This window comes from Grampus griseus (genome assembly GCF_964374135.1).
Source record: "Grampus griseus genome assembly, chromosome: 9".
Lineage (NCBI taxonomy): Eukaryota > Metazoa > Chordata > Mammalia > Artiodactyla > Delphinidae > Grampus > Grampus griseus.
The window spans coordinates 89,725,946-89,742,194 of record NC_139003.1 but is presented as its reverse complement, the minus strand read 5'-3'; the positions used below and the strand labels follow the sequence as shown (position 1 = coordinate 89,742,194).

The 16,249-nt window shown below is 39.2% G+C and overlaps 1 protein-coding gene across 1 annotated transcript in view; it reads left to right on the top strand.

The window, feature by feature from the left end:
• SLC26A3 (solute carrier family 26 member 3) overlaps nucleotides 1-16,032 on the top strand; it is a gene marked incomplete at both ends in the record, with an annotated part of 31,864 nt that extends 15,832 nt beyond the window's left edge. The window contains 9 exons of the mRNA XM_082661716.1: nucleotides 333-439; nucleotides 1,728-1,797; nucleotides 1,889-1,981; nucleotides 3,536-3,631; nucleotides 7,079-7,312; nucleotides 8,759-8,813; nucleotides 11,465-11,607; nucleotides 11,731-11,796; nucleotides 15,955-16,032. Coding sequence (XP_082517842.1) covers nucleotides 333-439; nucleotides 1,728-1,797; nucleotides 1,889-1,981; nucleotides 3,536-3,631; nucleotides 7,079-7,312; nucleotides 8,759-8,813; nucleotides 11,465-11,607; nucleotides 11,731-11,796; nucleotides 15,955-16,032 — 942 coding nt within the window. The remainder of the gene's footprint in view (nucleotides 1-332; nucleotides 440-1,727; nucleotides 1,798-1,888; nucleotides 1,982-3,535; nucleotides 3,632-7,078; nucleotides 7,313-8,758; nucleotides 8,814-11,464; nucleotides 11,608-11,730; nucleotides 11,797-15,954) is intronic.
• Between the last annotated feature and the right edge of the window lie 217 nt (nucleotides 16,033-16,249).

Here is a 16,249-nt window from a genome sequence, read left to right as displayed (position 1 = left end):
AGTCCAGGCTCTACCAATTAATTTGCTGATTTTGACAAAGAGCAGCTGGTTCTGGAATTTTCGCTGTGACAGATTCGATCATTTCCTTAACTGGCCCAGGGATGGGATTAGAAATGGATACACTCTCTTGGGATTTTTGAAAAGATTTGCTTGTGTTTCTGCAGCTCAGAACCCGAGCCAGCAGAAATGACCTCAAGGCAGGTCCGTTCTGCTGTGCACTCCCAACTTCTGCTTTGGGCCCTAGAAGTTCATGCTTTCTCATAGCTCTGGACCTAGGACACTGTACTTAAATGAGAGTAAATGGTGGTGTATGTGTTGCCTTCTTTTGACAGCTAATTTGGGTCATGACCTTCATCTTTGCCGTTGTCCTGGGCCTCGGTTTAGGCCTGGCTGCTAGTGTGGCGCTTCAGCTCCTGACTATCGTCTTCAGGACCCAGTTGTAAGTGCTCATTGTGGTCTGCATCCTTGCAGGCTTTGACCTGCCCAGGTCGGAGGAGAAAAAAACCTGTCACTTGTTAAGGGAAAAGCAGTTTAGTTGATAGGTATGCAAATCTATCAAGATTGGCTAAGCCTGGGATTTCCCTGGTGGTCCAGTGGTTAAGACTCCGCGTTTCCACTGCAGGGGGCGAGGGTTTATCCCTGGTGGGTAACTAAGATCCCACATGCTGTGCCGTGTAGCGAGAGAAAAAAAAAAAAAAAAAGGAAGAGAAGATTGGCCAATCTGTTCTGCCTCACCCCAAGGCCTGAGGGTGAAAGAATGGCCCAACCTTAGAGCATCAGCCAGATCCCACCAGTTATTGGTCTGCTCCCTGCTTTGACACCAATTCAAAGAAATCATAAATCTCTGAGTCTGTTTGCCCAGCTGTAAACTGGTGGTAATTCTATTCTGAGCAGGTTTGGTGTCTTTGTCTCAGACTTGTTAAACATGGGAAAGTGTTTCTGAGAAGATTCTGAGATTCTCCGTGTCTGGGGGAGTGGTGTTGTTCCTCTGGATGGGTTGTTAGATTGGACTCCCACCTGAAAATCAAGGAGCTGGATTAGAAAACTTCTCAAAGGCCCCGCTCATCCCGAAATGCCACAAAAGCTACTTAGAATTCTTGATTTTTAACAGAATTCCAGTCCAAACATCTTTGGATTCTTAAATCTCTGCCGTGTAATGTCACCACCGTGTGGTCACTCAGCCTATGTTGGATTACATGGCGTGACAGAGAGATAAGGCTTGTTGGGATCTAAGGTGTTCTAGAACAGAAGGTGTTATCATAGTTAAGGTTGATCCTGGACGGAACACATTTACATTGAAATGTTCCTGCCCTTGTTTATTCACTTATATTTTCATTCATTTCTTGGGGACCCATCAAACACAGAGACAAACTGAGTGGTCATAGGCAAATCATGATACTTCTCCATGTCCTTATCTATACAACAAGGTGACTGTATCTGCCTTATTTCACCCACTAACTGATATTCAGAATCAAAATGGCAAAGCATATGGAAGTGCTTTGTAAACTGGATGTGGTAAATGGGAGGAGAGGCACGGTTCCAGGAGCTGTGGGAGGGTCAGTCAAAGAAGGTGTATGCCCTCCAGGGCATGATGGCGTGAGGATTCCCCAACCTTTAAAATTTGGAAAAGTGAGCCTGCTTTGGGATGCTGGGAAAACATCGACGTTAGCCTCATAGGCCTAACGTATATGCATGAATGATTCACTCGGTGTTGATTTTTCCTACAGTCCCAAGTGCAGCACGCTGGCTAATGTTGGCAGGAGCAACATCTATAAGAATAGAAAAGATTACTCTGAAGTAAGGAAAACTCATTTTTCTCTTTGATTGGCTAAATGATATTAATATAAATCTAATGGGCACCATCTACTATGACTTCTCTGCCTTACAGATGTATGAACCAGACGGTGTGAAGATTTTCAGATGTCCATCTCCTATTTACTTTGCAAACATTAGTTTCTTTAAGCAGAAACTTATCGATGCTGTAAGGTTTGGGGTTATTAATTTTTTTTAATTCCACTGAATATCTAGGGAAGAAATGCTTGTTCTGTAACAGGAGTGTCATTCATTTCACATATGTTGAGGCTGGGTTGTGTTTGTGTTTTTGTATCCTGTGTCCCAGGGCAGGTGGAACTACATTATAAGGGGTCCATTAACATGTTGGGAAATGAGACCTTTTTTTTTTTTTTTTTTTTTTTTGCCGTACGCAGGCCTCTCACTGTTGTGGCCTCTCCCGTTGTGGAGCACAGGCTCCGGACGCGCAGGCTCAGCGGCCATGGCTCACGGGCCCAGCCGCTCCGCGGCATGTGGGATCTTCCCAGACCGGGGCATGAACCCGTGTCCCCTGCATCGGCAGGTGGACTCTCAACCACTGCGCCACCAGGGAAGCCTGAGACTTTTTGTATAAGGTCCAATATAGAGACCCTTTTTATTAAATTCTGCTGTAAAGTAAAAAGATTTACCACAAGATTTTGGGCTGCTGGTTTTTAATAGATGATCTCCTACAGATTTTCTTTGGGAATCAACTTCAGAAACAACACGAGTCCTTAATATTTGACTGCATCCTTGAAGAGATTCAGGATAGCAAATGAATACTTATAAGTGAAATGAATAAATATAATATAAATGAATATTTAACACTAAATAACAACCAGTGTCCCTGGTGGACTGGAGAGAAGCTGACAAAGAAGCAGACTTTAAGGTTAAGAAACAAAAGCTCAGCACTCACTCTTTCACATGCCTTCTGGTCCACTCTGTACCTTGCACAGAGCTTCTGCCTTAAACCCTAACTATTTTTACTCATTTGTTATGCATCAAATACCTTTCTACCCAACAAGTTTTTTTTTTTTTACAAAAATGGGATCATACTGTCTATCTGGCTTTAGATACTGTCCTTTTCACTTATCTTTCCATCTCACTACATTTTTTTGTCAATGATTTTTTTATTACATAATTTGATCCTCCTTACTTATTACTCTGGAGCTAAATACTACCACAATAAGAACACATTTGTTTTGAAAAGGGGAAAAATGAACGTTACTCTCAGATCTAATACTAAAAGTATAAAATAAGACATATAATAGTAGATATTATAAAATATAATCATACAAATTTTAATAGAATAAAAAGTATCCAGAAGCAGGATACTAATTAGATGCCACTCATATTCAACAAATAGAAAAAATAAAATAAAATAAAATTCCCTAAGGGTTGTGTGGGCCAAAAACAAAAACAAAAACTTCAAATAGAATTTAGACCCATTAATGGATACTTTAGGGATAAAACCTGGATGGTACAGAGGTTTTTGAATGTTAACTGTATACAGGCTGAGCAGACCATAGGTCTGATACAATGCTCTCAATGATGATGTTTGGACCACTTGTAAATTTTATTTCAAATATCTGCTTTATGTGCCCCAATCCCTCAACCCACCCCGCTTAATTATGCTATATAAGTAGAATTATGCCATTAACTAGAATTATGCTATATAAGTAGCAGAATGTTTAGCATTCTTGTAACACAGCAATGGGCTTTTCAGGTTGGCTTTAGTCCACTTCGAATTCTTCGCAAGCGCAACAAAGCTTTGAAGAAAATCCGAAAACTGCAGAAGAAAGGTCTGTTGCAAGTGACACTGGTAAGCTTCTTGCCCACATTTCTGCATATTGTACCTAAAAGCTTAGTAAAATGTAGTTCAAGAGGTTGGTTCCATTCCTTTAAATGAAATGCCGGATAAACAAGGTACTTTGTGTGTCAATTAGTGTCATGTTTTTAAGGGTCTCCTTAAAATTGTATTCTCCTAAGAAATTTTTTTTTTACGGTATGTGGGCCTCTCACTGTTGTGGCCTCTCCCGTTGCGGAGCACAGGCTCCAATCGCGCAGCCTCAACAGCCATGGCTCACAGGCCCAGCCGCTCCGCACCATGTGGGATCTTCCCAGACCGGGGTACGAACGAACCCGTGTCCCCTGCATCGGCAGGCGGACTCTCAACCACTGCGCCACCAGGGAAGCCCCTAAGAAATTTTTTATTCTCCAAATAAAACAGTTTACAATCCCATCAATTGACCCAACTCTGAATCTATGCTTCAGAAATTCACTACTTATCCCTCACATACAGTGTTTTGTTTAACATCTTTAGTGGAGTATATTTGCTTTACAATGGTGTGTAAGTTGTTGCTTTATAACAGTGAATCAGCTATACGTATACATATATCCCCATATCCCCTTCCCTCTTGCGTCTCCATCCCACCCTCCCTATCCTCCCACCCTCCCTATCCACCCCCCCCCAGGTGGACACAAAGCACCAAGCTGATCTCCCTGTGCTATGTGGTTGCTTCCCACTAGCTATCTATTTTACACTTGGTAGTGTATGTATGTCCATGCCACTCTTCACTTCTTCCCAGCTTACCCTTCCTCCTCCCCGTGTCCTCAAGTCCATTCTCTATGTCTGCATCTTTATTCCTGTCCTGCCCCTAGGTTCTTCAGAACCATTTTTTTTAGATTCCATATATATGTGTTAGCATACGGTATTTGTTTTTCTCTTTCTGATTTACTTCACTCTGTATGACAGTCTCTAGGTCCATCCACCTCACTACAAATAACTCAATTTCCTTTCTTTTTATGGCTGAGTAATATTTCATTGTATATATGTGTCACATCTTCTTTAGCCATTCATCTGTCGATGGACACTTAGGTTGCTTCCATGTCCTGGCTATTGTAAATAGAGCTGCAATGAACATTGTGGTACATGACTCTTTGAATTATGGTTTACTCAGGGTATATGCCCAGTAGTGCGATTGCTGGGTCATATGGTAGGTCTATTTTTAGTTTTTTAAGGAACCTCCATACTGTTCTCCATAGTGAATGTATTAATTTACATTCTCACCAAATTGCAAGAGGGTTCCCTTTTCTCCACACCCTCTCCAGCATTTATTGTTTGTAGATTTTCTGATGAACCCCATTCTGACTGGTGTGAGGTGATAACCTCATTGTAGTTTTCATTTGCATTTCTCTAATGATTAGTGATGTTGAGCATCCTTTCATGTGTTTGTTGGCAATCTGTATATCTTCTTTGGAGAAATGTCTATTTAGGTCTTCTGCCCATATTTGGATTGGGTTGTTGGTTTTTTTGATATTGAGCTGCATGAGCTGCTTGTATATTTTGGAGATTAATAATCCTTTGTCAGTTGCTTCATTTGCAAATATTTTCTCCCATTCTGAGGGTTGTCTTTTCGTCTTGTTTATGGTTTCCTTTGCTGTGTAAAAGCTTTTAAGTTTCATTAGGTCCCATTTGTTTATTTTTGTTTTTATTTCCATTTCTCTAGGAGGTGGGTCAAAAAGGATCTTGCTGTGATTTATGTCACAGAGTGTTCTGCCTATGTTTTCCTCTAACAGTTTTGTAGTGTCTGGCCTTACATTTAAGTCTTTAATCCATTTTGAGTTTATTTTTGTGTATGGTGTTAGGGAGTGTTCTAATTTCATTCCTTTACATGTAGCTGTCCAGTTTTCCCAGCACCATTGAAGAGGCTGTGTTTTCTCCATTGTATATTCTTGCTTCCTGTATCAAAGATAAGGTGACCATATGTGAATGGGTTTATCTCTGGGCTTTCTATCCTGTTCCATTAATCTATATTTCTGTTTTTGTGCCAGTACCATAATGTCTTTTTTCTTTTCTTTTATTTATTTTTGGCTGCGTTGGGTCTTCGTTACTGCATGTGGGCTTTTCTCCGGCTGCAGCGAGCAGGGGCTACTCTTCATTGCAGTGTGTGGGTTTCTCATTGTGGTGGCTTCTGTTGTTGTGGAGCACAGGCTCTAGGCGCGCAGGCTTCAGTAGTTGCAGCATGTGGGCTTAGTTGGTCTGTGGCATGTGGGATCTTCCCGGACCAGGGCTCGAACCATGTCCCCTGCATTGGTAGGCAGATTCTTAACCACTGCGCTACCAGGGAAGCCCAGTACTATACTGTCTTGATTACTGTAGCTTTGCAGTATAGTCTGAAGTCAGGGAGCCTGATTCCTCCAGCTCCCTTTTTCTTTCTCAAGATTGCTTTGGCTATTTGGGGTCTTTTGTGTTTCCATACAAATTGTGAAATTTTTTGTTCTAGTTCTGTGAAAAATGCCATTGGTAGTTTGATAGGGATTGCATTGAATCTGTAGATTGCTTTTGGTAGTATAGTTATTTTCACAATGTTGATTCTTCCAATCCAAGAACATGGTATATCTCTCCATCTGTTTTTGTCATCTTTAATTTCTTTCATCAGTATCTTATAGTTTTCTGCATACAGGTCTTTTGTCTCCTTAGGTAGGTTTATTCCTAGGTATTTTATTCTTTTTGTTGCAGTGGTAAATGGGAGTGTTTCCTTAATTTCTCTTTCAGATTTTTCATCATTAGTGTATAGGAATGCAAGAAATTTCTGGGCATTAATTTTGTATCCTGCTACTTCATCAAATTCATTGATTAGCTCTAGTAGTTTTCTGGTAGCATCTTTAGGATTCTCTATGTATAGTATCATGTCATCTGCAAACAATGACAGTTTTACTTCTTCTTTTCCAATTTGGATTCCTTTTATCTCTTTTTCTTCTCTGATTGCTCTGGCTAAAACTTCCAAAACTATGCTGAATAAGCATGGTGAGAGTGGGTAACCTTGTCTTGTTCCTGATCTTAGTGGAAATGGTTTCAGTTTTTCACCATTCAGAATGACGTTGGCTGTGGGTTTGTCATATATGGCCTTTATTATGTTGAGGTAAGTTCCCTCTATGCCTACTTTCTGGAGGGTTTTTTATTATAAATCGGTGTTGAATTTTGTCGAAAGCTTTTTCTGCATCTATTGAGATGATCATATGGTTTTTCTCCTTCAATTTGTAATATTTGTTAATATCCTTGCATTCCTGGGATAAACCCCACTTGATCACGGTGTATGATCTTTTTAATGTGCTGTCGGATCCTGTTTGCTAGTATTTTGTTGAGGATTTTTGCATCTATGTTCATCAGTGATATTGGCCTGTAGGTTTCTTTTTTTGTGACATCTTTGCCTACAGTGTTTTTCTCGGTCACAGTTCTTATGCATATTAGTATCCTCTCTTGCAGAAAGGATATATATGTACTGTTGATGGCTTTAAAGATTCTGACGAAGAGCTGGACAATGATAATATAGAAGAACTGGATCAGCCCATCAATACAACAGACCTGCCCTTCCAGATAGACTGGAACGCTGATCTTCCTTTCAACATCACGGTCCCTAAAATCAACCTCCACAGCCTCATTCTTGACTTTTCAGCAGTGTCATTTCTTGACATTTCATCAATGAGGGGTCTCAAAATGGTAATTTCTCTTTTCTGAATGGAAACAGCTAATCAGTCACTAAAGGTAAAAAAGGTGTATTTGTGGAAGGATGCTCCTTTAGATAACACATGCTTAAGTAGAAGTAAATTTTAATCTTAGAATATTTCATGGAGGGAGTGCAGGTGGGGCATGTTCAGAGAACTCTTTCAAAGTGCATTTCCCATGAGACTGCATATAATTTCTAATGTATGCTTATAGACAACAATGCTCATAATCCTATTAAATTCCAATTCTGCAGTGCCTTCAAATCCTTGTGGGTGTTGTATCTAAATTGTCCTGAAATAGAGGAGGTCTTGGGAAAAAGTGGAACAAAAAAGTGGCCTTTTGTTTTTATCCTCATCTTTCATAAGCCAGTGAGATTTCACTTGACTATATAATAATGTGTGGTTTTTTTTTAAGTAGATATGCAAAAGAATAAATGTCACATGTGATTTTAAAACGGAACTTGTAACAGTCAGGTTGCAGGCTGTTTTCTTTGCACAGTTTCGTCAGCATTTCTAAAATAATGAGTTTCTAACAGAAATGCAGAAACAGATATCAAGAGAATTTAAGAATTCCAAGTTCCCCTCTTTTGCTTATTTTTTTATAGAAATCTGCCTACATAAAAACTGACCTAAGATCTATTAAGTATAGGTGAACTGGATATAAAATTCAAAAATAGGATCAATTTTATTTCCTTCAAACTATCTTTAAAAAAAAATCTAAACATCACATAACTTTTGAGACTGCTTGCCTTTTCTTTTTCTTTGCTTCTGTCTATTTTAGCTTTGGAGGAGAAAATACACAAAAAGTTTATGTTTTGATCTTGGCAGTATAGCACAAAGGATGGGGACTCTGCCTTAGGTTTCCTTAAGGTCCTAATTCTTACTTCAGCCCAGTAGAGGCTCTAAAAGTGTTTACTGATGATAATAGTGATATTTATGATCGCTAAACTGATCAACAGTACAAGATACTTTTCTTAACCTCATATGACCTTTCTCATATCACTACTGGCCTTTGTTCTTAGCCTAAAGACCAGGAAAACGGATAAAGATTCATTGGTGCTAGATACCTCCAGGCACTGTGGACAGGAATAAAAAGAACAATGTGTACGGGTCATGGGGTTTTTCAACTTTTATATAGATGAAAGCTCTAAGTCAAGATCATCCCATAGAAGAAAATTTTAAAATTAAATCAGAGTTCATCTTGTGAGTCAAGGCAGAACATTTTCCCATCATCCTTCCTTAGAGTTCTTTCCTTTGGATTTCTTTCTTTCTGTGATAGAGCCTTGTTATTAACTTTAGTATCTCTATACTATTGTCTCTTTTCAAAATGTAAAAGGCTCTGAAAGCAACATATCACCCTAAGACATAATTATGATAGTTTTCTTTATGATTCTGACAAGTGAAACTGTTCCCTAAGGAAGATCTACTTTCTTTTTAACAGATCTTGCAAGAATTTATCAGGATTCAGGTAGATGTGTATATTGTTGGAACTGATGGTAAGTTGTTTTGTTTTTATATTCTGACAATTTCTTTACTGCTAACTCTCAATCTAGACAGCTTCTCCAAAGAACAGGCACTTTTTATGATCACCAAGAAGGAAATCTAATTTGTAGATTTCCAATAGAAATCTCTAGGGAACAGCATATTTATATTTGAGTTGTATCAATATGTAATTAACTTTACAATTTGAATCCTAGTTTAACAGGCAGCAAAGGAGTGAATATGTAACCACTGTTTACCCTAAACTTCCTAGAAAAGTAGGCTTGTTTTCTTTTCCTCACCTCCCTCGATTCATCGGCCCATAATTACCTGGTTTCTGCTTCACCTCACTGATGAGGTTGCCCTTGCCAAGGTCATCAGTGATGTCCAGGTTGTCAAGATCAACCACCCCCAGCCCAGCCTCATTCTCTTGGAGCTTACTTTAGCATTGAGGTACCTTTCTTTAGCCTCTGTCTCCCTGACTTCTGCAAGACCATTCTTCTGAGTCCTTTCCCACCACTCTCAGAGCTCCACAGTGTCTGACATTGTTTCCTCTCCACACCGCAGTCGGTCTTCCCCAAGGTTCAAACCTAAACCCTATGGTTCTAATTCTATCAACTCTTTCTAAGCCAATCTCTTAGCATGCTTATGACTGCAAGTATGTCTACAGGTTAATGAATCCGCTAACTACATCTTCAGCCCAGACCTTTCTTCTGAGCTGCAGACCCTGTATTCAACCATCTGGATGTCCTCCAAGTACCTAAGATACATGTATTCAAAACTAAATATATTACCTTCCCTCCCAAAACTACTCCTTCTCCTTTTCTATCTTGATCACTGCATCACCACATACCCACCCAGTTGCCCAAAGTAGAAACCTTAGAGCCGTCTTTAATTTCTCCTCCCCATCCCTCTATATTCAGTGAGTCACCATAAATATTCCCTAGGGAGTCACTCTTCCTCTCCATTTCTACAGCCTTAATCCAGATCCTTATCAGTTCTCATCTAAGTCCTCTGCAAGAACTAATCAGTGTCCTTGTCCATGCCTAGAATATTCTCCCATCCCATTTTCTGACTCATCCCATTAATCTTTCTCATGAAACTTATAGTCTAGTGGGAAAGCCCGATAATAAACAAATAAAAAGATATTTCAGGTAATGATAAGCACTGTGAAGAAAAGAGCAGGGTTAAGAGACATAGAGCCACAGAGGTAATGCTATATTAGACAGGTGATCAAGGATGTCCAGTAATGCAACATTTGAGCAGCAACTGGAATGAAGTGAGGGAGTCAACCTTGACAGTATCTTGGGGGAAAACATTTTAGGGAGAGGGAGGACAAGTGAAATTGAGGGAGGCGTGAAATTGGCATCTTTAATTTTTTGCTCTCTACTGGCTCCTATCCATAAAATCTACAGATATACTCTAGTTTCAAGGCTTCCTTATAATTAAAAATATTCTCTTAATCTCAGTAACCCTTTAATCTCTTAAACAATTTTATTCTTTCTCCATCATCCCAGGTTTTTTAAGATTGTCCTTTCCTGCTGCCTCTGCTGCCTGGCATCCCTCTTGGTCCTCAACTAAGATCATCACCTTCCCTCTCACTGCACACCACCACCCACCTGCATCCTGGGTTCTGGCAACCACAATGCCCTCCTCTCTCCCTCTCCCTCAGACACTGCTAGGTCTTGTCGATATTGAAAGTTTGCCTGTGAACAGACTTTCCCATCTCCACCCTTTCATACCTTCTCTTCATCCTTCTTTCTCCAGATCCTAGGCATTCTTTTAAACGGTAACTGCTTCATCAAGTTTTCCCAGAATCCTGCCAAGAGGAAACAACCTTTACCCTTCTTTCTCTGAATTTCCATAGCACATGATCTGTGCCTCTCTTATTCATTCTTCAAAAATCTGAGGACCTACCTTGTGCTGGGCATTATTTAAGACCCCAAAAAAACATTAAAGAAAAAAATCAGATTGCTTCCTGCCTTTATGATTCTACAACAATTTCCCTTTCATTAAGATAGTATATAAGAGCTCTACCTTCACTCCAGGACAAGATTCATGTCTAACTTAGGTTTTGATCCTTCATATTAAACAGCCAGAGCTTTGCATATAGTAGACATGATGTAATATTTGGTTATCTGTGCAAACAATGCTGGTTAGTGCCTACAAGAATAGAATTCCTCAAAGATGACTGGAGAGGTAATGTACGGTGCCAAGGAAGATGTTTTCTGATAGTACCCAGCACCTTTGGGAAAATGGACTAAAGCAGTAACTAGTAAATCCAGAACCATGGCACTGGTCCATGAGTATACGTTCTATTTTGGCAGAATCTCAGCTTTTAGTAATAAGCTACATTTGATGCTCCAGTCATTAACGAGGGAGATTAACTCACAAGTCTCCTGCCAGAAGTTTTTCTCATTTGAACCTTTTCCTTCTTTGTTTTTACATGAACACATTATATGTGTAATTTTCTTAGAAAGGTGTCCTTTAGTTCCAGAAGACATTGTACTAATGGTACACTGGTATCGTACCATTGCAACCCCCAAACACTTAACCAAACATCAGTGAAATGCACATTTGCAAATGTAAATTCAAATCCCCAACCTCAAGGAGAAACCCATAGCCAAACAATTACTTCTTCCTGTTATTCTTTCTTTCTTCTCTTCAGATGACTTCATTGAGAAGCTGGCACGGTGTGAATTTTTTGATGATGAAGTCAAGGACTCAATATTCTTCTTAACAATCCATGATGCTGTTTTGCATATTTTGATGAAGAAAGATTACAGTACTTCGAAGTTTAATCCCAGTCAGGTAACAGCTTTTTGGCGACTTTCACATTTGTATAACCAACCATCTGTGCTTCTTAAATTTCCCTTTATTTTTCAACATTAAAAAAATATATTCCTAATCCATATTTCCATCCTGGTTTTTCAGGAAAAAGAAGGAAAATTTGATTTCACCATAAACACAAATGGAGCATTACGTAATCGGGAATGTCAGGTAAGATTCCTCAGCAGGTTTACCTGTATCTAGACATTAGGACAAAACACTTTTAAAAATAGTGAGGCCTCTTCCAGCACACTGCAGAAAGTCCAGCACCTGTTTGAGCCTCTGTGCCTCATCCCTACAAAACTGAAGCAATAACAAAAAAAAAAAAAGAAAGAAAGAAAGAAAGAAAACTGAAGCAACGTCAATCTCATAGGGACTCTGGGGGGAAATAGGCTCAGACCAGTACAAAAAAAGGATGGAAAATAGTGATACTCGATCTCTTAGCACAATATTGAGCATAGAGAGAGAGAACGTTTTGTTTTCAAAGTACTTACAACAAAGATCTTATTCTGGTCTTGTCAATCCATGAGGCAGGGAAGGAATTACTGTTTCCATCTATAGATGAATCTGTGATGGAGCTGAGAAGCTAATGTACACCTCCTGACCCCCAGATGCATGGGAAGCCCCTAGACAGTGCCTAGCCCAGCACTGAAAGTTAGGTTCCTTTACTTCCTTACTTGAAAGAGTTGCAAATCATCATTTAACTGGATAGTGCCATTTCATTCTAGAATATTCATTTCTAGAATATTCACTCCTATAAGGGACTGTCTCTAGTTTGGGAAAAGCAGAACTACAAATCAAAATGGGTATCTGCTGTAAGGCAAGTATATGGTAGGTGCATTACATTCATGATCTCAATCTTTACAACAATATGCAAAGAAGATATCTTCATTTCACAAATGAGGAAATTAGAAGGGCTCAGAGAGCTTAACTAATTTGCTTAAGGTCACACACTAAACTGACAACAGGATTTGAAGCAAGATGTGTCTGATGTCAAGATCTATGTTCTGCACACTATGTTATACTGGCTGTTTCCTTTGGTGAAAAACTAATGGATGTGAGGGTCCTGGGAAAGAATCTAATGATTGTCTTCAAGTACGGGAAGTGGCTGGTGGTATTTCTCTTATTTGAAGAAAGGTCTAAGAAGAATAGCAAAAAAGAATTTAAATTAGAAATGAAGCAATGTATAGCATAAGATAAGCCTGGATGATTATTAAGAGTTTTATCAAACAGAAAAAGGTTAGATGAAAAAGCCATTCCAGAAAATTAGACCTGGTGGGGGAGAGGAGAGCCATGATTCTGTTTCCCAGGGTTGTTTTCCAGAAAACCCCACATCTAGCACCTTGCCCGAGGCCCCCACAAAGAGAGCCTTACCAGAAACCCTCTGCCCAGTTGTTGGATTCAGAATTGTCACCAAGTTTTAAAGGATCAAGTATAGGAACAGAATTTAAATCTGATGTCCAATCATAGCTTTAGAACCAACTGTCAAACAGAATGTAGTCAATACCATCCTGTACCTGTTTCCCTATATTTAAAAAAAAGAAATATTTAACACAAGCTCTTTGCATTACTTAGAGGAAGATAAATCAGCAGTCGTGGTTAGGCCACCAGTGGTAATTCATGTAAAAGCTGAGTGTCCCTGACCAGCACACTTGGCCCCTTTGAGTTTGTATGGCCCCTGTAACAAATGTGAAGAAATATGTTACTACAACACATTATATTCTTATTTTGGTTAAGTTAAATTAGGCCTTTGAAAGATACACTTCTATTACAACATGGTATCACATGGTTCTACGTTAACCAAGTAGTCGTGGAAGGTATTATTTGATCATTAAAATTGAAGACAAAAAACTTGTTGGTGACTCTGGTAAGTTCTAGCTCCCAATTTTAATCAGATTGACCACATTTACTCTTCTTAAATACAAGATATGATTATTAAGAGGGATAGAACTTAACAAGTCTTTTAAAGCAAGAACTTTCTGTCTTCTTCCAGGTACCCAGTGAAACAAAATTCTAATCAAAATATAATTCAGAGGGATCCTCATCTGACTGTCACATAAAGAACAACTTTATACCCAGAAAGTTATTGATAAGTTCATACATTGTATGAAGAATATTTTTGTTTGACAGAAATTATGTTTCAAACTTTGGAACGAGATTGTTCTAGCATGGTATATTTTTCACATATCTAGTAGGCAATTATGTAAATACTCTTAATTTTATACCTTGTAGATTTATCAAAGGAAAATTATTGTTTGTATGTATTTTTATAGCACTGACAGATTTCCATCCAAGTCACTACCTTTGCGCATATTTTGCAGTGCATTTGCACCACTGCTTTGAATCTTGTAATTTGTATAGTTCATACTAATATATATCCATTTTAAAAAAATCAATTGTACAGTGGGTGTGTCTTGCTTTGTTAAATTTGTTAGTTTTCTGAAACATGCTTGCTGTGGGTCCTCTTTATAGTGATCTGACTGGAAACCTGCTACATGAGAATCTTCTAAACCCCCTGCAATGAGACTTCTTTGCCCAGATTTTATGATTACTATAGCTTTTTAAAGCACTCAACCGCCTATCCAGATTTAGATACAATCCTTCTAATGCCCTATCTGTAACTATAACTAGTTTTTGACTCTTTCTTCACTGCTGGTCATTATTTGTAACTCACAGGGTAACAGCTCTAGAGCTCAATTCAACTGGAGAATGAGATTCAGCATGTTTCTCTTTTTTGCTGGAACTGTTCTTGGTACAAATTTGTATTTATTTTATGTAATAGAAATTAAACATCATCACCAACAGAAAAAGATTCAGTGGCCTCTGTTCAACATCAAACCACTTTGTCAATGGGAAAAGTTGCCCCAATTGTTTTAGATCTCACCTCTGAATGTTTATTGTCAAAGTACCCTTCTAACCTTTGTTAATGTCTTTACTGAGAGGGCTTGTCTACTGGACTTAAAACCAATTACAGAAAAATAAAACAAAGGCTTATTTGCATAGCTACTCTTAATTAAAAACTAGAATGTCAGCACTCTTTATAGCAACGTGTCTTAAACTTTTTGAGTCATGGACACCTTAGAGAGCCTCATGTACCCTATGGACTTTGGGAAAAAATACATATACACATATACCTTTGTATATGATGCCCTATGAATCTCAGGTTAAGAGCTCCAGTAGAAATTGAAAGCATGAGCCTATTTAATTGGTCATTTGGCTTGGGGGTGGGGCAAAAGCCTTGCACAGAATTGTCACTGATGTCTGCATCTTCACAAGCAAAGGTGCCCTCTACCCTCTTCTTGCCAACCAATATGTCATAGAGCAGGAAAAAGCACTCCAATTACCGTGCCCCCATCACAATCCATTCAACCTTAACATCTTGAGTGAGGTTCACTTATCCTCATCCTTAAATGTTTTTTCTCTGAGGCCTCTAAGGTGGATATGCTTTGGGTAAGGGGTACGCATGGGGCTGGGCCTCTATTTGCCTGCCTCAGAGCAAATATTGGAAACTGACCAGGGCAAAGACTCTGAGCCCTGATTTAGGAAGAGGTTAAGAGATTGCGTTGGAAGATAAAAATAAAACTTATGGGACTTCCCTGGTGGTGCAGTGGTAAAGAAACCGTCTGCCAACGCAGGGGACATGGGTTCGATCCCTGGTCCAGGAAGATCCCACATGCCACGGATCAACTAAGCCTGTGCGCCACAACTACAGAGGCTGCGCTCTAGAGCCCGTGGGCCACAACTACTGAGCCCGTCTGCCACAACTACTGAAGCCAGCGCGCACAGAGCCCATGCTCCGCAACAAGAGGAGCCACCGCAGTGAGAAGCCCGCGCACTGCAACGAAGAGTGGCCCCCGCTCACCGCAAAAGGAGAAAGCCCGCACGCAGCAACGAAGATCCAACGCAGCCAAAAATAAATAAATTTATAAAAAAAAATAAATAAAACTTACAAAAAAATAAAACTTACACAAATCAGAGCAAACTGAAGGGGAGAGGATATCCAGTGATGAACTGGGAGACAGAACCACTTGTGAAGAAACATATATTACTGAAATTAAGAAAGGTTGGAGCTCATACATACATGTTGAGCAGTTTATCTTCAAAATCACTTTCTAATGCTAATTTATGCATTTGATACATATTCTTGTTTAAACACAGTAACTTACCAGTTAGAAATGTAAATGAAATGTCTTAAATGCAAGCTGGACCATACACTGCATAAACAAGAGCAGAGAGAGGAATATTTCATATTTGTCTGCCATCTTCATTTGGACAACTTACATGTTAAAACTGATCTACTGATCCTCTCCCCCTTATCTGTTCTACTAGCACCTTTCCACCTCAGTTAATGCCAACTCCAGCCTTCCAGCTGCTCAGGCTGAAAATTTTGTTAGGAAATTCTATTGACTCTACCTTTTAAATATGTCTAGTATCAACTCACTTAACTCTCAAAATAGTCCCCCTAAGATAGGTACTATGTTTATCCTCATTTTTTAGAAAAGCAAAATAAATCAAGGCTCAAAGAGCATAAGTAATTAGTCTAAGTTATATACGCTTGCTAGTTCTATAGGTATAGAACCAGAATTCAGTCTAGATGGTCTGACTCCAGAGCCCAGGCTCTTAA